Source organism: Pleurodeles waltl, chromosome 9, assembly GCF_031143425.1.
Source record: "Pleurodeles waltl isolate 20211129_DDA chromosome 9, aPleWal1.hap1.20221129, whole genome shotgun sequence".
Taxonomy (NCBI): domain Eukaryota; kingdom Metazoa; phylum Chordata; class Amphibia; order Caudata; family Salamandridae; genus Pleurodeles; species Pleurodeles waltl.
In genome coordinates this window covers 459,125,312-459,151,509 of record NC_090448.1, presented here as the reverse complement: position 1 = coordinate 459,151,509, position 26,198 = coordinate 459,125,312, and the positions used below count along the sequence as shown (strand labels likewise).

Genomic DNA, 26,198 nt, shown 5'->3' with positions numbered 1-26,198 from the left:
TGCAAGGCTTTTAAAACTGCTGCACAAATGAAGTAATAAATATAAAAACACTCAACTTTTTTCTGTGGAGAGGTCTATGCTGGATAAGTGCCTTCTTGCCAGCTGAGGCCTTGAGATGCCTTCAGAACCCCTGGGAATGGGCCACAGACCTCTGGGGGTCCGTGGACCACAGGTTGGGAACCCTGAGGCATAAATTATTTTTGTTTTGAAGGATAGCTATGCTATACTGTTTCCACTGCTTTCACCATCCAGTCAGCTTGTGCCTTTGTCAGTACTTTAAGACCTTCTTAGGGAGTTAGAAATGGTTATTCTTTTTGAAGCAGACAAGCTAGTCCTGTGCTCATAATGGGCGCAGAGTAGACTATTTTTATGTAAGGAAAGAGGAAGAAGGTTTTTACCTTATACTATACTTCGAGGATCTATGTGCAGCAACAACTGCCTGTGTACACTATGCTTCAGGACACCAGCATCCATGTACCTATCCTAGAAGAATGCAGGCCACACCTCAGCTTCATGGTGGGAAAGAAATAGTTACTTACCTTTGGTAACGCCTTATCTGGTAGAGACACAAGACTAGCCGCAGATTCCTCATCTTAAAATTCTCTCCCAGGTGTCAGAGTGGATCCAGAAACCTTTCTTCAGAAGCACCTCTGCGTGTTGGTGGAGGACGTTGTGCGACTCCGTAGCGACGTCATTCCCACGTAGGACATCGACTGAGTCCATATAGTCCCTCCCCCAACGCACTGACGTCAGTTTATTCTGTGACTAGAACCACACAACAGTGCGGAGCCACATAGAAACTGTCAATGTAACAGTGTATACACCAAAAAGAGTGGACATAATCATGATGTAACAACCGCCAAAATGAAACAACACAACAAAAGAATGCCCAGAAGCAAGACTGAAACCAAAAATCCCAGTTCGCAAAGCGGGGAGATGGGTGGGTGATAAGGAATCTGCGACTAGTCTGTGTCTCTACCAGATAAGGCATTACCGAAGGTAAGTAACTTGTTCATCTGATAGAGACAACTAGCCGTAGATTCTGTATCTTAGAATTAGATACCAAAGCAATAGCAACCCAGGAGGAGGGCTGCAAACACATCTCACCCAGTCTCGCAAGAAACGACCAGTCAGCTGAGTAGAAGACCAGCTGTGTGAAAGACAAAGGTGAGAAGAAGTATGTAGTGCACCCACAAAAAGTAGGAGACCCACATATCACAAGCAGATATGAAAGGTTATGGGCGTGTAAGAAATGGCCATGAAAATGAACTGGAGGTAGAGCCACTACAGGTAAGGACATGAAATGCTTCCAAGAATTAGCCGGATTAAGAGGCACAAAATCATCCAATATAGAGCTATGCAGAATGCTGCTTGCACCAAAATAGATATTGAAAATCTGCAAGAAGCAGAAGCATTGCACTGAAAGGGATGAACCGGACTGTGGAATGAACGTGTGTAGGAACGCACAAAGAGGAAAAAGAACTTGGAAAGCAAAAATGGGAGGCATTTAGACAGAACACCCTAAAGGGTGTACCAAAAGCTTGTTACCAATCGATAAAATAGATGACTGGAAAGACCAGTGTGGAACCCATACAGAGGGTTAGACTCCTAAGAACATGGATTTAACAAAGCAGAAAGTGTCCAGAGACACAAACAGGCTCCGGACAACACTGATGTCATAAACTAAAACAGAACACCATAGGAGGGGATTGATCGGAACCCTCAAATGTAGATGCACAACATCAAAACCTGAATATTGAGCTGGGCTCCTAATGCAAGAAAAGAAGAAAGTACAAGGTTGTGGAAGAGCGACAACACAGAAGGAAAATAAAGAGGGGAAAAAATAAAACACTCCTCAATACAGCAAAAGCAACCAAAACTGAGAACAAAGCCAGTACATCAAAGGAAGTAGGTGGTGGAGAACCACCTGCTCTGAGGATCTGACAGGTGCTGTGCAATACAGTAAGGACAGAAACACAATGCAGAGAGACACTTTGACTAGAGTCTAAACACAAAAAGGGTGTAAGCAACAAATGGAAGAATTCGTCAAAGATGAACGGAAGCAAGCAGTAATTCTCAAGGAAGAACCAGAACAGAGATTTGCAAGTCAAGTGTAGACCACTCAGAATACTGCTAAAAAGAGTATAGAAAGAAGGATTCCTGGAATGGGATCTAGATGCCAGACCTTAGAAACCTGTAAGGTCAGAAAGGAATATGTGATAGAAAAAGAGAAAAAGCCTTTATAGGATAGGAGCCTTTAGTGAGATACATAAAGTAGGCGACAACAGGTAACATTGAAGATACATACAAAAGGGGAACAACCCTCCAAGACAGATATAAAGCCAGGCAAGAAAGAATAGGGTCTGTGATAGACAAAACGCTCCACAGGGAGACCAGAAACTGGCTGGGACCAGACACCAAAGAGGATATCATAAAGAGCCTCACAATAAGGAAGGGCCTGCTCTACCGAAGATTAGTCAGGATGTAATATGTCAAGTAACGGATCCGTGGACAATTGCACTGCAGGAAGCTGTAAGTGCAACACCTTAGAAAACCGTTTCAACATATTTGCAAAAGCAGAACTAGCCTCAGTAGCCAAACCAGGGGAGGAGAGGAGGCTGGATGCCGGCGAGGAATCAAGACCACTCACATTGGCCAAATCAAGCAACCAATCTGAGTGTGAAAATGGAATGGTGCCGGAATGAGAAGGCTGAGGATATTCAGGTCCCTTCAATGGAGAAACAAGAGGTTGAGGCTCAGTTAATGAAGGAACATCCGACTCCAAAGGTGCGGTTCCCAGCGTCGATGTTGACCGACGCAATGGAGAGACCTCGACCTCTGAGGTGGCATTGTCTGACTCCGGAGAAACAACAACAGGGGCGTTGAGCAAAGTCATATGTGCCAACACTGCTGAGGATGGCGTTGGAAGGGAGAAACCCAGCACGGTCGATGGGAGCTGCAGGAGGCCCAGTTGAAGCACCCGCCACCTCCTTAGGGCCCGAAAGTGCTCCAGCGGGAGGAGGAGACCCAAAAACAGCTTGTAAGGACAAATAATAGTCCTGTATTTGGACCAGGGTCGCCCGATGCCAGGATAAGGCGGAAGGGACAGGGTTGACTCTTGCGCAGACTCCTCCTCAGAAGATCTGGGTGAGCTCGCGGGGGTGTTGAAGCCGGTGAGGAACGCGACTCCGCCCGGGGACAATGATTACCTGGAGGCATCTTCAGAACAGGAGACATGGAGGGAGTCGCACGGGATTGACTCCTAGAACGGTCTCTGGGATGCAAAGCAGAAGATGATGGACTACTACGCCTTTGGGAGTCTTGAGAAGACTGCGACACCCGTGCCGCCAAGAGCTCCATCTGCCGCTCATGCAACGTTTTAGGCCTCAGTTGTTGACAGGCATTGCAGTTGTCTGCATCGTGGTGGGTGCCAAGGCACCACATGCAGACAGAGTGGGGGTCCGTGACTGACATCTGTCGAGCTCATGACCCACAGGGCTTAAAGGCCAGTAGGCATAAACACTGTTCCAAGTAAAAAAAATAATACAGTGAAAATGGTAAAGGCCAAAAATGGCCAGAGGAACTGCTTCTCTGGATCTGCATCGCTGCGTGTAAAAGAAGAAATTGACGTCAGCGCAGTGGGGAGGGACTAAATGGGCTCCATCGACATCATATCCGGGGACGACGTCGCTATCGAGTCACACAATGCCTCTACCGACGCACAGAGGTGCAGCTGAAAAAAAGTTTCCAGATCCAGTCTGACGCCTGCAGGAGAATTCTAAGGTAAGGAATCTGTGGTTAGTTGTCTCTATCAGATCCAACACTACTACTTCAAGACTATAATTCGATATCAGTGGCACTCCTTGGGCCATTACCAAGATTTTTCTCCTGGTGACAACCTTTCTACTAAGCAGAAGGTCAAATGCTACCCTTGTCTAGACAGTTGTCTCATCTGATTACTGTCAAGGCAGAATCCAGTCTGGTCCCAAGCCAATGGAACCTGTTTGATTTTGGGTTCTCATTATCCCAAATCTGGCTTTGCACCTTCCAAATGGATTCCATTAGTAGGGGTTATATTGAATTCCAGCCTATTAAAAACATTCAACTCCCACAGATGGTAACGTGCATCTGCTAGAGTTTGGATCATCTCAGCTACAGGGCTGTGGCACCCAGGTGGTTCCAGAGTCTTCTTGAAAAGCAGGAGTCCTGCATAGTAGTACCCCAAACCAAACTCCTTATTCCTTTCCTGCAGTTCTACCTGGTGGATCATGAAGACCAGCTGATGGATGGTCAGTCAGATTGCATCCCAATGTTGCCCTTCCAGATTAAGACCTCAAGATAAACTTTGCATGCACCCACCATTCTGGTGGGATACCCCTTCCAACTTGCCACTCCACAGCTTGTGGTCAGCATAGACACTTGTAGTATGGGTGAGGCATCCCTTGCTGATCTTGAAAGCAACCTTCGTAGACCTGAGAGCCTTACTGTCACAGTTGAGATGTAGAGCGATGATGGTCCCCCTAGACACTATTCTCTTCTCTATATGAGGAAACAGTAGACCCACATTCCCTGACGCTCTGTTGGATTGTAGTGACTGTCGGAATGGGCTTCACAGCACCGAATTTTAGAACTTCCCTACCACATTTCAGGATTGACATCACCACAATGGACATTGAGCAGACATGTTCACCCATCACAATATTGGCAAATTCTCCAGGAGGTCTCGACCTCATTCTCAACGTCTGGGACTGGGCATCCACAGATGCATTTAGAGTTCTCATGAATATCAATTGTGATTTCTGGAGCATATTGTATGCTCAGGGGTTGGCAGGACGTTGGATGGACTAGGGATGTTTTGGTATGCATTCCCTCAGTAGCTTTCATCTCAAGGATGTCCCTGCAGCTCAGGTGGTCCCCTGGGTGCTCTGACATTGTAGCACCTACAGTCTAGTTACTAAACCTCTTTCATCTTTAGAGGGACGAGAGTCCTGTCCTATGGAACTGGTATTGTGACCATGGAGAGGAGGGTGGTAGATACCTCTTTACCATCACTCAGCTTGAGCATCTGGTTCCTGAGGAGCTAACCTTTGTACATCTCAGCCAAGAATTCAGGTATTCTGCTGGCAGCCAGGAATCTCTCCACAAGAACTTGCAGGAAGCAGAGGTTTTGTCACTAGGCATTAGTGAAGAACATCAACTCACACACATGCTCAGTGAATTATGAGGTGTGTTTTTGCACCAGCCAGAAGAGATAAGTCACGTGGACATTAACAAGACCTATCTCACAGCTTTGAGGATTACTGTAGCATTTCCAGTAGATTCCTTCTCCAATGCCAGTAAGGCCTTATGGGCATGATGATTCATTTCATCTATTGAGATGTCCCTCAGCCTCTTTGCAGGTTGATGCACTGACTTTCCAAGCCAGTTGTCCTCTGGGGGGCATTAGGCTTCCTTTGTAGAGGATGTCCTTCGTGATGACCATAACATCAGTTGGACTTTGAACTCCTTCAAATTAGAAGTTGAGTAGGCAGGTGGATACAAAATAGGTTTAGGGAAAGAGCTTACATCCTTTAAAGCATTCCACCATTTGTTGGAATCAACTGGGGGCAAGGTCAAGGTGCCGGAGGGTCTGTTGGCACACATTTCCTTTGAGTTGCAGAAACTGCAGTCCTTCAGAACGTCTATGGCGGAGATTTTATTTCATCGGGATGAGGATGTAGAGATGCTGGATAACCTTTAGAGGGGCGCCTACCTGTGTACGTTGGGAGTCCCAGCAGACATTCCAATATGACTTGCAGAAGAAGTTGAATACAGTGTTGAAGGATCTGTTGGCCCCTTGCAGGGAGTTGGCGTAGGATATAATGAGGCTGGCTTATTGACTCGCTGATAGTTCAAAGAAATCCAGTTGTGTTCCTGAGAGCACATTATAGAGTGGAAATTGGGGATCATCACTCCACCTAATAAATACAGTGAATCCTAAATGACATTTATTTTATTTTTGAACCTGTTCTTTTTTGGGTCTTGTGTTGGTATTGGATTCTGATGATCCTGGATCAACGGATGTGTGACCAGTATACAGGATACCAATTGCTCACATGCACCTTACTGAGGTCAAAATAAAGTCTCTTTCTTAAGATACCTACATGTGAGGTAGTTGGTGTGGAAGCTAGTGAATATATGTACTTTAACGTGTATCTATAAGAGGGCATTCAACTTAAATCACCCCTTAATTTCAAAACATAAACAAAAGGTCGAGAGTAAGTGCCCTGCAACAACTTTATATTCCTAGCTGTTGAATGTGCAAGAACGTAGGTGTGGAGTTCAGAATCGAGTAGGGCAACGCCGCCTGTTTTTGTGAAGTTAACAAAATTAGTGCCCTTTGGAATTTGTAAACGCTGATTAACATCAAATTTAGACACGTATTGCTTGAAATATATTTGACCAAGATTATTGTGTTACTTACTAAAAAGGGAAAACGATATAATGTTTATTACAAGTAAAAAAAACAGCTTTTGAGCAAAACAGGACATATTTTCACTGACAGCAAACGGGCATACTTCCAAATAAAAGTGTAACTTAGTCGCATTATTTTGTAAGCCAGACATACATTTTCTTGTAAATAGATGTGGAGCACAGAAGATGTGCTCAGGCTCAGTCTGTCAATGTGCACAACCTGCATATGCGACGATAGTTTTGAAGGCAATAATGGTACAGAACTACAAAAGAACGTACTGTAGCCGATTCCCCAGAGTTTGACCTGCGTCCTCAGGCTTTGTTAGGGGGACACAGTGACCTTGTAAGCATTACCTGCTTGAACTTTGGAGTCTCTGTCCTTTCCTGCTTTCTAGAGGAGGCTAGGTTTCTGGCCCTGCTTTGGATGAGAACTATCAACAGCATTGGAAATTCCACTGAAGTAGGGAGGGGCAGTAACGTGCAGTATTGGCAGTAAAGTGGTACTTTCCACAGAATTAAACTGAGTGATTATTCATCCACATTTCCTACCAATGAAAAGGAGAAAGAGAATACTGGGCAGTCTGTGTGTAAAGCACGTCTCGAGGTAGTATCTCCCAGACCACAATGTTTTTTTTTTTTTTAAACTGTACTTAGTATGGGAGGCTGCAGAGGCGAGATTTCCAAAAAGGTGAACTTGCGCTCCCAAATCCTTTTTGCGTATGTACAGTATTAACCTTAGTATTGTGCATGAGTACATTTTACTCCAGGGCATGAGCAGTGGATATTCTAGGCTGGTGATACAGTGAAAGTACAGCAGTAAATCTTTCAGCTTTTTTAATGGCAGGAATGGAACTGAACAGCCCTAAAATTTGGGGCTGTCTAGGGGAAGAGGTTGTTCACAGTGGAAAATTCATAAATCTGCACCGATATGAGGGTATAACTGTATGTGGTTTTGCGAATAGTGCCTTGTCCCATTTACGGTGACAATGCAGTGTTTTCACCAGGACAGTGCAGTAGCACTCAACTTATCACAAAACAACACTTCTGTGCTTTAATTTCCTCAACATTTCAAACCACATGAATGCTGGAGAATAGTTTGCACTGTTGCTAGAGTACACCTTTGTTGCATTCATAGAGACCACATTAGTAAGAGGACTTGGAACCTCCCCCCCCATAAAGGAAGTAAATTCCGGTATACCATTGTATATTGATCTTTTCGAAAGGGGGTTTGCGGCAACACAGAGCTTTGATGAATCTTTTCTGGCCCAAGTTTTTCTCTTAAGCAAAATTACTTACACCCGATTTTTGTGTTTCGAAATAGAACTGTATCTTTTAACAGTGCAAGACAAATTAGTCATCTTAACGTTTTTCACTGTGACCTAATCTGAATTGCTGAAAACTCCATTATTGCTAACTTTAGAATAACCGTGAAAAATCTTCCATAGTTGTAACTAAACAACAAATATTTTGCCTCGATGTTAGAGATACTCCCCTGGCGCTGGGCAAGCTTCTGGACACATGTTCGGCCAGACTGTGAGTATTCACTTACTCACTGTACTACCCTTTGTTTTCAAGGACAGGTGAAGGTGTACTGGGGACTGTAGTCATCAGTCTAAGAGAACTAAACACACTCCATCCACAATGGTGATTCATTGTTCTTAGTGAGAGCTGAGGGACTGCAAAGAGTCCACTGTTCCGTTTGATTGCTGAGATTGCAGCCGTTGGTTAGCTGTACTGCATACTTAAGTGCTCCAGTGCCATGCAAGGCAGTGGTCAGACATGGACCACTTCCTCACTAGGACTGGTTGCGTAGGTCTGCTGTGCTAGCCGACTGTTACTTGTTGGTTGACTGTGGTGTGAGTCAAGCAACAGCCACAATCCCTTGCAGGGTGAACTGCAAAACATCACTAAATTAACCTATGATTAAACCTGGGTAGCTTAGCACAAAAAGAAGTCAGGCTTAACTTAGAGGCAATGTGTAAAGTGTTTATGCAGCACACAAACAGTAATAAAGTGGAAACACAGCACAAGAAAAATCCCAATCCAATTTAGAAGACCGAGTGAATCTTAATAAATTATTTGACACAAAGATAACAAAAATCCAATCAGTAGAACCAGAGTTATGTATGTTTAAAGTTAGACTCAAAGTAGTGCCTAAAAGATAAAAGTCCCAATCCCAGGCTTCTGGCCACCTTTTTCACCACAACCAAAGGTCCAGGTGTGTATAGAGACCTCTTGGGAGTTCAGGGCTCACTCAGGCTGGGTCCATGTTTGGGTTCAAGATGATGGGAGCCTGTTATGTTCCAGTGGCTCCGAACAGGAGGCCAGCAAACTAGCCCTTGGAGTCACTTCTGGTAGTCCTGGGTGCAGGTACAGAAGTAGGGCTCAACAGCAGGGCTTGCCTCTGAGGGTTCAAGGCAGGCTCCAGGTAGCAAAGCAATCCTTCCATGTGCAGCAGCAGTCTGGCAGAGTGCACAGCAACAGGCAGTCTTCTGAGAGTCCTTCCACAGGTCCAGTAGTGAACTGAAGACTGGGTCCTGTTTTTATACCCTAAGGCTGTGCTCCTAGAAGGTGGGAGAGGTTTCTGAAAAGCTGCTTTAAAGTTCTGAGAGTTTCCTGCCTCCCCTCCCCTGGCTCCAAGCTGGCTGTTTCGACAATACAGAGCTGTCAGGCCTATTATGAGGAAACAGGGCACAGCAACTTCAGGTGCCAATGGGGCTGTGCGCAGCATGCCCCCTTCAAACCAGTTAATGGCCCATTAAAGAACACCTAATCTCACTATTGTGTGGATGTCTGGGAGGAATTCACAAAGTCTGTCATCTACATCCAGTCATTTGACCCAAGACAGGCTGCAAGCACAGAGGGCTAATGGCAGGAAAATGCCAACTTTCTAAAAGTGGCTTTTTCAAAATTGTAATGAAAAATCCAACTTTACTATTAAAGAGGGTTTATTATTACAATTCCATAGGCACCAAACATGATATATCTATTTCCTCTCGTTTTGGAATTGCAGCTTATTACCGTTAATAAGGAATTCCCAGTGTTATACTGTAGTGAGAAACAAATTTGGGAGTTTTTCCACTACCAGGACATGTAACACTTAAAAGTACATGTCCGACCTTTCAATTACACCACGTCCTTCCATATAGGATACCTAGGGCCTACCTTAGGGGTCACATATGTAATAAAAGTAGAGTTTTGAGGCTTGGAAACGGGGTTTAAATGCCAAATTGACACAGCAGTGTAACCCTGCTTTCAGGTTGCAATGGCAGGCCTGGGACATGTTTTAGAGGGCTGGGTGGAACAATTAGTGCTGAATACCCATGGGTAGCATTTAATTTACAGGCCCTAGGTATATGGTATATCACCCTACAAGAGACTTACAAGTAAATTAAATATGCTGTGTATATGACAATTGTACTGTGTTTTAGGAAAAGAGCACTGGCACTTTAGCACTGGTCAAGTGTACAGAGTCCTAAAGCCAATAAAAATGAATTCAGGAAAATGTTTGAAGGGGATGAGGCTGCAGAGAGGGCCATTTCCAAAACCCGTAAACCACCAACTTCGGCAAACCTAATGTAAAAACAAGATATTCACATTTCTACAGTGCTCTTTGTTTCAAGCTGCATATAATCGACAAGGAAACCCTCTTTTTCTGGAGGTAAATGATAGCTTGTTATGCAGTTCTTACATGGCCTATTTCGATATTAATCTTGGTGTTATGTGTATCTTATGTACTAATGTGTTTTACTAACATGTTTCACGTGTTTTACTTGTGGTACACTTTAAAATGTTTACATGTTAGTGGACTGTTCTTTGATGTATGTGGTTTTATCTTGTACTGGGTTCTAACATCATATTTCTATTTTGACTAATAATTTTCCAATTCTTTCCTTCAGTTTCACAGGCACATTTTACAATTATCAGTCATGTGTAGGATACAGACAATAAAAATGAAAACCACATCATTTCTATAGCACTACAAGTGGAAAGCCTATTCATAAATATAGTTTATTTATGGATGTTTTAATTGTATTAGTGTTTACTAACTGCACCTGGGAATAACAATGGCTCAAATGAACAATGTTTGAATGTTCATAATTTAGACAGCAGAGGTTCAGGTTGCATATTTGTGTACCCCAAATATATGCGGCTACACGTTTTATTTTGATGGAGTCGTGTATTTTAAATTGGCTTTAGTCTCCTAGCATGCCACATGCAGAACTGACTGAGCAGAGACCATAAGCACTAATGCTTTAGAGAACCAAAAAAACAAAGCAGAGCCTTAGGTACTCGTGTCAGAATGCTTGATATTTTGTACTGTAATTGCATTTTTATAGCAGTTACTACCACTAAGGTGGCGATGAAGCGCTTTATGGTGGATATCACAGTACTCTATATATTTACTTACTTTTAAGTTCCTACATTTTATTTTGATTGAATGAACATGTTAAACAACTGGTATCCGAAACTAAAGTCTTGCTAATCATATGTTGTGTGCTACCTGAAACCTCCTGTCAGTCTTCATTAATCTTGTACTGTTTGGAGCTCCCAGTCTATCTTGATTCTGATTGGTTTATCCTTGCATGTTCACTATCCTGGTTGCAGCATGAAGCGTGCCAGTTCTCTGAGTGTTCTTAACATGGGTTTCAAGGCTACTGAAGACTCATTTCAAGTAAGAAGCTCCATGAAACTCTTACACAAGTGCATGCCGCTACAGTAGTAGGCTCTGGCCTAGCAAGGAGAGTGCAAGGACTGTCGTCCTGATGCAAACATTTGGTATGGTTTGCATGCCTAAGTCGAATGGCAACGACGTTTGTGTATATGTGCTTAAGATTATCAATGGGTGACTCTATACATTACAAGACCTCTAGGGTCTTTCTCGTGTGTTTAATAAGACTGCCATGTCAAAGGACTGTAAAGCAAAATGAAAGTAGATGTAACCAGGTCTTTATGGTGAAGCCAAACGGCTTCATCTGTGAATTTCAATAAAATGATTGCGATATTTGCTCTAAACAATTCAAATCAGTACTTGACGTTGGCAATCACAGACGTTCCTCTATCATTACGCAGTGCTTGTATGTGATTGCATTGCCCTCCCCTTTAAGTGCACCTGTGTAGTTTCTGATAATACTTTTTTCTTCTTGCTCTATCAGTGCATGGAACTAATGCAACCATTTGGCTAAAGGCACACGCACCCTTGCTTTCTGTCCCAGTTCCCTCATCTATCACCCTGTGTGCTAAGCCCTTTTAGCTCATTTGTTGAAAGTTCACTGAAAATTTGTGGTATGGCTACCTTCACTAAGCCAAATTGTGCTCTGATATTTCCTTCTCTGCTGGCTATTATTAGAGCAGTGAAACGTCGAGATCTCGGTGGTAGTTGGGCTAAAGTTGAGAGAATGACACAGAAGGCCCCACACAGGAATACGAAGTCATGTGTCCGTGAACATGAAGCCAGGGGCTGGTTGCTTAATAACTTCGATTATGGCTTACAGTAAAGCAGTCTACAACAACGCGAAACAGGTGTAATTCCCAAAGTCCCAGCAGAAACCAAAAATTATTTAGGATTATGTACAAGTTTCAGGCTGCTCGCCAGCTGGAAAAGGAGGCTTCAAAAGTAATTATTTCCTCTTGCAGCATTTACGCTGTATCAGCATAAAGAACTTTGGTGAATGACAACTTTATTTTTTTTCAGAATTTTCCGTCTTTTTTTTCTCTCTCCCACCTCCTCTGTTTTCTCTCGTTTGTTTTAAGAAGCATATGCTTTACTCCGCAACTCCCTTCGTGGTGCTGGTGCACAGCACCCCAAACTGTCTGCTTTCCCCTCCTCCATTGTGTGGGCAGCACAGTGCTTCGAACCCCAAATTTCAGTGAATGCCAAGTCATTTCGATTCACCCAGGAGGACAACAATCTCAACCCCCCCCCCCCCTCCCGAGAACAAACTGCTTTAAGGAAAAAAAAGAAACAAACAAAAAGACGGCCTGCTACCGGTCATCCCTTCTAAAGAAATTGAAATCAGTTTATGTCCTCATACTATTGTATCTGGATGGTGGTGATGGAGTGCTTCATGGCCTCCCAAGCTCCACACTGCACCCCTTAAGGACAAACTACACACCGAAGTGCATCCTATCTAGAGCCAGAAGAAATATGATCTTCCTACTGACGGAACCTTGCCAGGTTCAACCCATCTTCAGAACCAGCTGCATCATTTACAAACCAGTAAGAACCAGCATGCCTGCTTATCTTGCAGATATGCTCCCATCTCTGGTGGTTCTTGGCACACGAGCATTCAAGGAATCCCTCAGACAGCAGATTAAGAAATGTAAAACATAAAAAATAAGGCAGCAGGCATTTTCCATCTGTGCTCCTAGAATCCGGAACAACATCCCTATAACCATCAATACACCGCAACAGTGTTTCTATTTCAAAAAGGGTTGAAGATTTGCATCTGTAAAGAACACATCCCAGTACATTTACCGTCCACACTCCAGCTGCCTCTCATATCACTCGTTGACTTTATGCTTGGCTCTGCTGCCTTTTGGCTAGGTTTGCACTACAAAAGTAATACCTACATATAGTACTATAAACTGGCCACAATGTGAGTGCAGGGAAGGGCATCATTTCATTCAAGAAGGAATGGATAGTAGAAAAATGGAAGGCAGAGCGAGATTTAGGACAGCTAATTTCTCAGCTTTTTATACCATGCCATTACTCCCACCTTGCTTGAGAAGAGGGACACTTGGGCTGCCACAATACTCTACAGAAGTAATAAAATGTAGAATCCTGGAGTAACAACGTAGAGTACACGACTGAGGATGACTCGATTCAAAACTAGACTACATTTTTCACCACTAGAAATCCTGTGGCTTCCAACGCATAGCTCAAATTCTTCTTTGCATATTCCTGTCTGCAGGTAACTCAGACTTCTCATAGTGGTAAGACATATATGATCCTGTCTGTCTCTCATTAATGATGGAACAATGAGAATAGGATACTGTAGTGGAATGTGTTCTGTCGGGTCTGCAGTATGGCAGGTCAAGAATAGACAGTCTTTGAAGGTTCTGTGGCATGAGTACACACCTTCTTGCGTGTGGTATGATGTCAGGCTGTTGCTAGTCTGTCATGGCTTAATTATAAAACACACCTAGTATTCTCAGTACCCTTAAAACTTGTTTACTTGTATGGACATATATAAAGAAATTAGCCACAATCAGTGTGTTTTCGTGTCTCTTGTTTAATGTAGTGCAGATTAACATGCATGAAATTGTCTGAAGATCTACATTCTTTATCTGTGCTATCAAATATTGTAGTGTAATTGTCTGCTTTGTCTTAACATCTTTTCTCTGTTTTACTAATTACAACTAACCTGTGGGATATTACTTGTCTTCACGCTAACAGTTGTACCTTCCATGTAGTTCCACAATTTACAGCATTAGGCAATTTCAAATCATGGTGTGTGTCAAAGGCATTAGGGGTTGTTGTGAACTCTATTGTTTGGGTTCCAAGTTGAGTCCTTCGGTGACACTGAAGACATTTTGATGACTATGTAGAAGGCAAGCAGTCCTACAGTTCTGGTACTAGGTGATCGAAATAGGGTAGTGATTGTGAGATATCCTGAAAGGAGTCCGAGGTAGGCATTCTCATTTCGAGAAACTGACCTAATGTCCCACACAACACTAAACAAAATTGGTGCCATGTACAGATTGCCACAAGTAATTGGCTACAACGTGGTGGATGCTACCTGTCCTTTCTTGGACTACAGGAGTTCATTAATCTTATTTATATAATTCTTAGACCGCCTGACCGTTAGGTGTGGAGCTTGCACATTGGCTTCTCTGTTAATATGCTGAGCCAGCTGGAGTATCTGTTGTTTGTGAAGAGGGGAGAAAAATCTACAGAATATTGTGAACACAACCCTATTGAATATTTAACAGAGTAGTACATGTGAATGTAGTATATGACTTGACTTGTATCTTGATGAGATTTCAGATATTGACTGGTATGTCAAAGAATATAAAAATATACAATTCTCTTGGGTCACTGGGACAAAAACTTCGTCTTAGCAGATGAGGCAGACAGAAACCTCTAGCTTTATTTCTCATTGTATGTGGCATGTCAACAGTCAACAAATTTCACTACTCCCAAGTGCAACGTTGTTGCCATTTTTGGTGTAATTGGTGTTGAAACTGTTTTTCCACTCAAAGCTCTGCTGAATTTAAATATGGTATTGATGAACTCACGGCTAACATATTCTCAAAAATCTTTTGTCTGCAGTAGGAGGAAGTTACATTTCCATGACAGCTGCAACAGATCAGTAATGTACTTAATGAACTGGCAATGTATTGTAGTCTACAAGTGTTCAGTTGAAGATGTTTGTCCTGCATTAGGACATTTCCTTTTCTGAAAGTAGACATGAGGAAATTGGGTATGTTGGAAATGGAGCTGTGAAGCAATTGACTCTATTAAATTAGACCATTCCAATTTAAACCAATCCACTACTGCCACAGTGCTAACAAAACCACTTGGGAAACCACGTGAACTAAAATAAAACAATCACACAAAGATAAATATTCAAAATATATACACTGAAGAAGGAGCAAAAAACCTGTTGTAATTTTCATGTGTATGGCAAATAATATTCCACAAGTTTTTGTTCATGTCATACATTCATTGTCTGGTTTGGTGATGCAGGGTGGAATCAGAGTTCTCCTTTTTTGCTTTATACTTGAAATTTCCTTTTTTTCTCTTTGTACAGGAGCGAAATAATTGTCTGACGGACTCGCGAGGTCTCAGTGCGAGTCACACTGACTTGGCACACTGAGCGCCTTGGGACCGCAGATAGCTAGCGGCTGTGGAATGAAGAAGCACTGAGAGTTTCAAAGATTTGGTTCCTCACCACTTTGTATAGGAAAATCTCATTTGTTGAATGTTTTTGCATAAAGACTATTTTTACTTTTTTAATTCGTGAATTTAAATACATGTGCTAGGAATGTCTGGTTGTATGTAAATGTATATATATATGTGTATAAAGATATATATATATGGCTGATTGCACTGTCATTGATGCGAATGGAATCCATTATTTGATGCCTGCCACTATGACATCACCCAAAACGATTGCAATAATTTGCTTAAATGTTGTACCAAAACATAAAAATGGAAACGGCATCTATTCATCTAAATCTATGGTATATTTAGAATGAAATATGAAGTGGCAAATAGATAATATACTGAGGTTGGGATACATTCTATAGGCATTACTGCTCCAAATGTAATATTGTAATACTTGTAAATGGCTTCTGGGCATCACCGTGGAATATAGACTAAAATATCTATTTATATGCCTTAACTGGGCTGGCTGAACATAGAATCTTGTGGTCATTTGAAAGATTATTGATCAAATATAGTCTACTTTAAGCTCATGTTATAACTGGTTATTTGACATTTTACTAGCAGATCCTCAAATGAAACGTGGTAGTGATTGTCAAGTCCATGGATGTTCTAGTATACAAATAACTTATGAAGACTTTTCTGCAGTTTTCTTTTGATCACAAGAACTTTTAAGCTGTCTACTTAAATCACGTAAGTTGTCATCAAAGTTGAGAAGTGTGAAAATGAAATGTCTAGTGAACATTTGGGGAAAATATTTGTGATTCAGAATTAGAGATCTGGTTGTCTCTAGGATTCAGTAAACCGTTCTTGCAATATTGATGACAGCGTGGAACTAAGTGAACAAAGCATTTCTGGGAGCAAAACTTGACAGGTTTCAGAAGGAATCCAAGAACCGATTGATCAAAGTTTTATATACTTGTAAACTGTTTGGCATTCTGCAGGGTGACGTGAAGCATCCAGAACGTTTATGTGGCTGAGCAAACTGTATACATATTGCACTTGACCACCTACTTTGGGGGTACTTGAAAGACCGAACAAGCGTTCAATAAATTTGCCACAAAGGTTATGACTAGGAACAGAAATATTTAATGCTGCTAATGTGCTGAGGTGTTCTGCAGGAACAGAGTAGAACGCAACGATAATAAACAGAACTGAACAAAACAGGTCTCCTTTCTTGTTTACAACTCTACATGAAGTTAATTTGTAATGTCTTTCGATGACCGAGTGTCCTATAAGAGCACTTTAAGCGTACGCTTGTTCTGCTAGTTGCATTATGTATAAAAGCAGTGGCTTCAGGCCAAGCACCATGCAAAACATAAAATAACATCTGCTCCTGTGTTTTAGAGGTAGAGCCTCAATTATAGGAGTGTTGGGACTGATACTTTGCCAGTGATCCACAACCTCCCGGTGCCTGTTGGCTCCCACAGCCTCACGTACAGGTGAAAGTCGTCAGGAGATTTAGAGCAGCCTCCGGCATCAGTGGGGCATCTTTTGCTTCTCCGCCACTTGAGATCACCCAACCTCATCACCCACAGTCTTTGGATCATGTGATCACATGCTAACGTTAAAGACTGACATGGTTTTCTCATTAGGGGTGGCATTAGGATAAGGTGGTTTACCAAGGGAAGAATATTTTAAAAAGAAGATCGTAGTATGCATTTTTCTTAAATCATTGAATGCATCATTAAACTATTTCAGTAAATGGCAGGCTGTCTGTTTTATTATAGATAGTTTTGTGCGTCATACATTTAAATGTGCCTTCTCAAGTGCTAAATACATATTAGGGCTCTCTTACATTATGAACCTTCTTGAAGCATCAGTAACTGGAAATGCCTCAGAAGTACGTGCGAGTTGCTGCAATCTTAGGCAAAGAAATTTGTTAAATTTCATTAGAGATTTAAACGTGAATAAAACATGTTTTGAAACACCCAATCTAAAAAGCTGTGCCATTCAATTTCACAGGTTGACAAAAGAGTGTCGATGGTCGACATCCTTGTACACGTTTAGTGGCTGTAGATACACGTTTTGCATACATCTGACACCTAATGTTGAGCCTGGACATCTGCAGTGTGTTTTTTATCAGAGACGTTCGCGTGCACCCTTGGTCCACAGTGCACCAGCACACAAACTCCACCTCATGTTGTTTTCTTCTGCCATCAGCTTGGATGGTTGGGAATGCTGCTCCAAATCAATGCATTTTTACACACACACACACACACACACACACACACACACACACACACACAGGCCCATATTTATACTTTTTTAGCGCCGCAATTGCGTTCTTTTTTTGATGCAAAAGCAGCGCAAACTTCCAAAATACAATTGTATTTTGCAAGTTTGCGCCGATTGTAAAAAAAATAAAAAATGACGCAAATGCGACGCTAAAAAAGTATAAGTTTGGGCCACAGTTCCCTATTTTCTCATTTCTGTTTTGGGTTCAGCAGCGCCCTCTTTCAGCCCTAAGAAAAAAACAGCACTACTGCATCAAGTAAAGCTTCTATCTACACAGTCAACATCTGGGACACTCTAACACAGCGCAGCCTTAAGCAGTCTTCTTCTCTAAGGTCTGCTGAGGTTTACACAAGAATGCTCCTAGGTCATTATGGAATGCACTCCATCCCACTTCTGTAGTAGGTGTAACACGTTATACCCCTGGAGTGACTGCTGCGATTTTACAACCTCTGCCTCTCACCGGAGCACGTTGAGATATCCTGTGAAGCCTTCCAGACATGGTTATTGGAGGGAGAGAAGGTGGGCACATTTCAAAATGCAAAAACAAGTGTTGCTGGGGATGACCAACATGTTTGGAGCTAATTATATACTGGTGCTGAGGAATAAGAAACCGGCCCTTCTGGTATTCCGTTAGGCCAAACCCAAGCAGCCACGTTCTCCACGGCCCTCGTCAACAAGGATAAAGTAAAGTTGCTCATGCCAGCAGTGAAAAATAAAAAAGCTTTCCCACCACCAAGGTCCGAGTTGAGTCCCTAAATGGCCAACAGATGAGGCAGAGCATCGCTCCTGTCGGAGTCTAACATCAAGCCTGGAGTTGTATGTGAAACAGGAAAAACTATGGGGTTGTGTCTGTACAGCTCATAAGCCCCAGACCTGAGATGGTGCATCAGTGTCCATGAAGCCACTCCTTCCCCTTGTCAATGCTACCGAAGCTCACCATGCTGCACCCCTTCCCCCAGGCTACTGCAGCTCACCATGCTGCACCCCTTCCCCCAGGCTACTGCAGCTCACCATGCTGCAACCTTCCTTCCCCAATGGCACTGGAAAGCCACATTTGGTGTGAAAGTCTCTCCCACGCAGGCACAAAGTTGCAGAGAAACCTCACTTGGAGCTGAAGTTGACTCAAACACTCCCCCGCTAACACTGGCATCGAAGTTGGCCCTAAAGGACCATCAATGCAGAGGTCAGACATCTTGAAAGTGTCGTTCTTCGAAAAGCTTGCAGCTGTCCTGTACAAAGAGCAAAAGATAATTTTCATTCACCGAGACACAGACAACATTCTCTGCAAATTGCCAGCTCCAGGAATCATTCACCTCCCTCAGAAGCAATGCCTTGCCTCTGAGGAGAATCTAGCGTTTCTGCCTCCTGCGTACGTATCCCCAAAAGGGTTGTAGACTGTCATGAGCCACATCCCATTCCCACAACCACACCTCCTCCACCACACTCACCTCAGCCTGTTAAACAAGATACTCAGAGCCATGCAATCCACACTGCACATGAACGCTAGTGATGAATCATTTAGGTGACAAGGGAGCAGATGGCCTTTGGGAGGATTATGCCATCAACCCGCATGATGACCAAGGCCTAGAGCCATAACCTATTAAAGCCATCCCCACAGGATGACACTCCTGCATACTATACAATAATTCAGAGTGTGGCACAGAACCACCAGGTAAAGCTTCAAACATTGAAGGACTTTCTGATCAAAACCTTGTCCTAAGACCAAATCCCAGATCCATTATCTACAGATGTCAGCCAGTGACAACTTCAAGGAGTCAGTAAAGGCCAGTGTGGTCATCCTGTGAGTTGGAAGAAAAGAAAAAAAATACATAGGCCTGTCCCAAATGACCTGGTTTAAATGCATAGTCAAATAAATCCAGGCTTCTTGTTTGTGCAAACTCCCTATTAAAAGGGGCATCTGCACAAGCAAGCTGCCACTGCCTGAAGAGGTTTCTAAGCAGATTGACACTGCTGGGATGGGAGGTGCTGGTAAAGCACCACCTGGACACACATGAAAGATGGGACAGGAGCTGGTAACTGAGGTAAAACTATCAGCACTGCTAGTATTAGTTGTGCCCTCAACACTGCAGACACAGCGGCTAGGGGTATCAACATTAGCATCCTCCTGTGCAGGCATGTCTGGCTTAGGGTGCAACAGTACCTCTTCTAGGTATTGTTTAATGGCATGCATCTGTTCATACCTCAGGATGCTTGGAAAAGAGGATGCAGCTAAGTCTATGGATGACTGTGTTTCTGTGTGACCGTCACTCAGACTTCTTTGAAGATCCTCAAGTTGTAAACATCCGGGCCCAACTTCCAAAAAACAGGATATGTAGAGCATATGAATCTACAGCACTGCATGCTCTGAACAGATGGTTACAGGGTAAATAACTTTTTCCTTCCTTGTAATCTTCAGTGTTTTATGCATTTGGTCTTTTAGAAATGTAGAAGATATAATTGGGATATCCTAGAAAGGCCTTACTTTTTTATGTCCTTGTTTCATTGTGGAAAGCATTTGTTGCATCTCTGTGGCCAGTCATGGTCCAACAGGTATGAATGCCCATTGCAGAGTTGAGGAATCCGGTGCTGTCCAATGCAGCATATGTGCAATTTATCAAATGTTTGGGGAAAAACATTCTTCAACTTTGCAGCTGCTCAAGCAGCCGTGATTTTTTGTATGCAAAGCTTAGAATACCAATTCTAGTATATAGAACTATGCGTCAAAAACGTGTGTTTTTGCTGGAACTCCCAACTACCATCCATGGGACGCCCTCCCAATGTAATGTGTACAAAACACTATGGCCCATATTTATACTTATTTAGCGCCGCATTTGCGTCATTTTGTGACGCAAAAGCGGCGCAAATGCGTCACTAAAAAAGCATAAATATGGGCCTATTTGCCCCAAAAAAGGCACCCTTCCAGCACAAAAAGGTTTGCACGAGAAAAAAAAGAATTTGCGCCACTTTATATCATTTTACATGACTTAAGAGCCTTAAAATATGTGCACCATTGTGTGTTGGATAGCTAAAACTGAAAATGTTTATATTTTAGTAGGGATTTCCTGAGCCGTGAATGAATAGTGCATTTGCCTAAACTATAGTCGCAATACTACTTCCATAAAATATTGCAATGACTGAACCTTAAAGAATGATAACCCAACAAAAAATTATTTGGTAGTATCCATTCCTCATTCAGCACTTCTTTGCCATTAAAAACTGAAAAGTCCTTTCATCGCTCAAAACACCCCAAAAGGCCAATAGCAGTGAGTGCCTTGCAACCATCTGCAACTTATAAATACCACTGGATGGCTATATACTGCTTACCCCACCCATAAACAAGTTTGTTATTTTCATCTGCAGCACACAAAATATTTTATACTCCATTTTAGTCATAGGCGTTATCGCACCAACCTCCAGCCACCCCCACCAGAAGAGTCACCTTTAAGAGCAAAACTACCTGTGGAGCTTGCCACATCCTCCTCGGCTACCCCTACCTATCCACAACTCTGTTTCATTCCCTGAATATCACCAACAAAGACCGCTAGTGTATCCTGCTTCTAGATCTCTCATTGTACTCCTTCAAACTCTTTGAGCAAAGGAACAACTTCAGTACCTCTCTTCAATACCTGGACAGCCATCACCAGATCTGCCTAACCACCACCAGGTCATCTGGCTGTTGATGCAAAATAAAGTCCTCTGAAAATTCATTGGCAGTAAACGCATCATTGGTATGGAGCACCTCACTTAACCTGCACCTCACTTAACCTACACCGCATCAAACTACACCCTTGCCACCTCCCTGCTCAGAAGTACCCCCATGTCCCTGTTTGGATCTTTCATATTCCTGACTTTATTGGAATGCCTCGCTCCTCGCTTCTCGCACCAAGAGCCGCAGCCTGCATCTACAGTTTCAAACAGGCTTTTATGCCTTCCTCCCGCCAGACTGAAAGTGCTCCGAGCCATCACTCACCTATGGCTTAGACCTTAAAACTAAAATGTGGTTACCCGAGTGTGGATTGTGTAAGATGTGTTGCTCTTTATTCATCACCCTTCTTGCTTATCAGGTACATTCTTTCTTTCATTATATGCTTTACTAGATCTGAATACCTAAGCCCTGCATTTTGTAACAAATACTTGGGCCCTGATTCTGAAACCTGTCACACAACGCAGTGCAGCAGGCAAAATGCTGTGCTGCGTTGCATAACGGAGGGAGCAGGAGAGTACCATATCTACAAATATAAGGCACTCTTCTCCCCTCTCCCTAGCGTCAGTGCCGATTTCAGCTGCTGCCCACCACACACACTCCTTAGTGCAGAGATCTTCAAACTTTTTGAAGCCGAGAACCCCTGTCAAAACATTTTTTTTTTAGGAGTAAGGACACCTGACAAAATGTAAGAACCTGATACTCCTCATTATCCACAACCATAAATGCCCCCAATTCCCACAGCAAATCATTTTTACGGTAGAGAAATAATATTAGCCAATGTTTAGCAAACCACGGTTTTGTGGGTGACTCTTAGTTATGTTATTTTGCTGCTATTGTTGGCTTCAGTCATGTTTGGGGGAGGCTGAAGGGCCTTGTGAGTCTGAGCACTGAGAATCATGTGATAGCGCTTCCAGACCTAGTGGTATAACATCCTGTGCTGTGCCCCCATACACCGTAGGGCTTAATTAATTTATGCACCTGCGACACACTGCTTTCTTTTTCTGCTGCTGCCTGTGAGAGAGAGCTGGCCTAGGTGCAGGCATATGCTGAGGCAGGCACTGCCTGGGCAGGAGAGCAGCTGTGGCGGCAGCTACAACAGTACTGTAGAGAAGTGCATGTCTGCACAACTTAAAGGTGTGGTGCCCCTCACATAAAAAAATAAAAAATAAAAAAAAAAAACATATACAGAGTTCAGTTTAGCCCAAAATTAAGTCAGTGGTTGCACATTGTCAATGGGGCATGCACCAAACTGGAGGCACAGGCAGCAGCGCTAAAGAGAAACATAACTGCCGCCCGGGCTGAGTGAGTCTCAGGTGTGGTCAGACTGCTGCTGCCAGCGCACCTCAGCTCCCAGGCCAGCACGACCAGTGCCAGCTATATTGTGATGTGTGAACTGTACTTACTGAAGGGTCCGTGCTGTGTGCAGTTCTTCAGTTCCTGTCAACCTTCCACCATCCGCACAGGAATGGGCAGTCAGCCCAACTAACTGTCAAAATGCATTACAAAAAAACTGAGATGCTGCAGCAATAGCATGGAGCAAAGGTGTGGCCAAAAACAGAATATTTTGTACGGTTTTTTTTGGGGGGGGGGTCTCCCACCGTTGGGTAGCAACATATAAAATAACGCACAGCTTAAAAAAAGTTGTTACTCAATGGGAAATGCACAATAGTATGTTATGAAACCTCTATTAGTTAATGCACTGCAGCGGTCTGTGTGTAACCAGAAAGCCACACAATTAGATCTTGGGTGTTGCAGTGGAAAATAGTGACTTGTGTATTTTTTATGCTACAAGGTCACAACCTGTGACAGAAAGCACTGTGAAGATGCAAGTCATTCTTTCAAACTGTCATTACACGCAGTATGAAATACAGTGCTACAAAATGCATTAAAAGTTTTATGATAAAATGGTGCTTCCAAAATACAGACTTTGGCAATACCCTGACTGTGTAATGCAATTTGTTTTACATACCTGCCCCTCCAGCACCTACTGGTGACAGTAAGCGCTATGCAAATACAATTAAAAGTAAAAGCACTCGCAAACTGGAAGGCGAAGACCGCCCGGCGATTACCAAGTGGCGTTGTGGGGTGGAGTGGTGTGCTCTGCAGGAGAAACTGGTCCATGAAACACGGGGGCACCCAGCGAAGTATACAAAGGTGTGGGGAAGCTGGGATGGGGCAAGAAATCTAGTCTTATCACAGCGGGGATGTGTAGTCCAGCGAGTGGGGCGGGGGTTCCAATGTGGGTCTCAGCCTGTTCTGCCTTGGACCTACCCGATGTGATATTGCGTCATTGTAATTGCACTAACTGTACCAGTGACCTGTATGGTTTTGTTTGTACTGTTCTATATAAAACCAATTAAAACATTTTATAAAAAAAAAAGTAAAAGCACTCACTTCACAGCTCAGTTGTTAACTGCACTACCACTCAAAAATAATAAATCTTTATTATCAGAAAGATTCAGTCTATTAAAGCCAGTACTGCTCTCAAGCATCCTTTACATTTGCAGATTACCTTTTTACATTTGCAGACTAACTCTTAGCGCACATTTGCATTCCTTTCAGGCAGCAGGCACCCTGGCAAGAAGTTGTTTATCTGTATGCCCTGCTTTGGTTTCACAGCGCAGGACACTCCCTGAATGACAATTCCTAAATTGTAAATGCTTCAGTTGAAGTAACTGTCCCCTGAGGGTTGTTGTACAAAAAGTAGGCGAACAGTTTTGCATAAACCCTTTTTGTGCTGATAGTAAGGCTGAGAAAAGGCACGACACATTCCCCCCCCCCCCCCCACCCCATGACTTCACGCCCCCAGGGGTCACCACCCCAATCCCCCCCACCCGTCCCCCCTGATTGAAGACCTCCGCCTTGGTGCCATAGTGCAAGGGGGGGGGGGGGGGGGGGTGAGTCTAGCATAGGTTTTGTACAGGAAGGGTATCCTTCCTTCACAAAATACTATGCCATTGAATAAGCTTTTCCTACTTTGTATGTGTGCTGTACAGTGCAGCACACATGCAAAGCTGGAAAATCAGAAGGAATGAAAACATTTCTCTATTTAACACCTGCTTTTCAGCCAAGTTAATTTTTGGCACTAAACCCTTTCTACTGATGTTTGACAAGAGAGTTTAGTGTAAAAAAAGCATGGATGGTAGCACAGACACACCCATGTACCACACGTGTAACACCACCTTGATGCAAAGTAATGATAAGCCACGTTTTGCTCTCCTTTGCGTTACTCTGCCATACAAACTAACACAAATACCAATGTGCTTTGGTTTGTGAATCCCAAAATAGGTTTAACCTGATGCTAGAATCTGGACCCTATTGAACAAAGAAATACATTTAAGAAACAAGCACTGACAAAAGATATAGGTTTGATGCAAGGAGTCAGTTGCCGACAAAATTAATAAAAACAAGGTTGCTGCAGTGCAGACAAAGGATAATTTGTGTGTACAATAAATGAATACCGGAGAGAATTAGGTTTGTGATCAAAGTGTACTTTTCAGATTTAAAATATTCCCTCAGCTTTCAAGTGGAGGCGGAAGGATAACGGAAAACAAGCACACAAAAAGAATATACAAGGTAAAACTGGTACTTTGCTGTGACTGATTCAATATGTTATCGACTTAACATGGCTGAATGAGGGTGAACCAAAGGCAGTCCACCTATCATCTCCATATCACTCAACATCTTAAAAGGAAAGAAGAACCGGAGCTCCCTTTTGCAAGTTCCTAAATTCAGGACATCTACTGCTCCAAATGAATCATTCCTCGGAGATGCCAGCGCCATAAAGAACTCTTTCATATCTAAACTAAGGACGATTAGACTAACTGCTGCCTTTAGGAAACAACTCTGTTTATCTAGTCAGTGCCTGGTCCACCAGTAATCTGTATCTACACCACCATCGCAAGCACACTTCAGACTGTCCTTCATTGTTATACTAATGATTAGCGTTCATATTATAGAGCACGCCGTTACCTTGCAATGTGTAATAGTTATCTGTGAAGTGCCCTCACAGCCACAGGACCAGGTGTGTAAAGTGAAGGTGTAAAACAAATTAATAAACCCGAAGCTGTGTAGAATACGTTTCAAGTCTAAAGATACACTTCAGAAGTACAATAGCAGGTAATGAACAAAACGCTTTTTGTCATATAGACAGTGCTCCTCTCAATTGAAAGATTTGTTGATGCGTTTAGGTGGAAACTCTACTAATTAGTTAAAACAAACTATAACTTTACGAAGAGGAAGGATATTAGCCACTGCCTGAAATATTTACAAACGATGCTTAAATTATGTGTATAAGAATCCTGTATCACACATATCCACTTTACCATGAAGTGATTTGCCATCAATAGAACGTTGTACCTGTAAAAACATTTCCATTTACTTCTTTAAAGAAAACCTTTGATGTCTGATGTAAATGGATTAGGTTTCGGTCACTGCAATCGTATGTGGCCTGTTTCCCAGTGAAGTGTAAAACATGTAAAAGCTTTTTAACAAGAACACATTTGAGACCTGTGAAACAGAAGTGTATATAAGGGAATGTTAACAAAGATTCCCTAAAATGCCACTGAACTGTGTAGCTCTCATTTCATTCGTGAAACCATAACCCCAGTGGTGGTAGTCACACTGATGGTTGTTCCAATGAATATTTTCACATTTGTTTTCCAAAACGCTTTGTACCAAAAATGATACCAAAATCAGTGGTATGCATATTTGTACCCTCCTTCCAAAATCAATTCTGCTTAGCTTGTTTTCACTTTCACTTGTCCTTTGATTACTTTTAGCTTTGAACTAAGTATTCATTGGTTGATCAAGTCTGAAGAGGCGTCTCAGAAATTATTTGAATTTTCAGACCTCTTTGGGGATCCTGCCAAGAGGTGCCTGCTATGGAAGACAAAGGGGTAGATTTATCAG

At 42.7% G+C, this 26,198-nt stretch overlaps 1 protein-coding gene across 5 annotated transcripts in view; it reads left to right on the top strand.

Annotated features, from left to right (window-relative positions):
- Positions 1-16,507, top strand: part of KLC1 (kinesin light chain 1) — a 377,498-nt gene extending 360,991 nt beyond the window's left edge. For 3 of the 5 annotated variants that reach the window (XR_011198745.1, XM_069207274.1, XM_069207273.1), the window contains exons 15-16: positions 11,062-11,128; positions 15,210-16,507. Coding sequence is in view for 4 of the 5 variants with exons in the window: in XM_069207274.1 (XP_069063375.1) it covers positions 11,062-11,128; positions 15,210-15,275 (133 nt within the window). In the remaining variant the exon portion in view is untranslated. The remainder of the gene's footprint in view (positions 1-11,061; positions 11,129-15,209) is intronic. The other 2 variants (XM_069207275.1, XM_069207276.1) reach the window with 1 other exon arrangement.
- Positions 16,508-26,198: the final 9,691 nt, after the last annotated feature.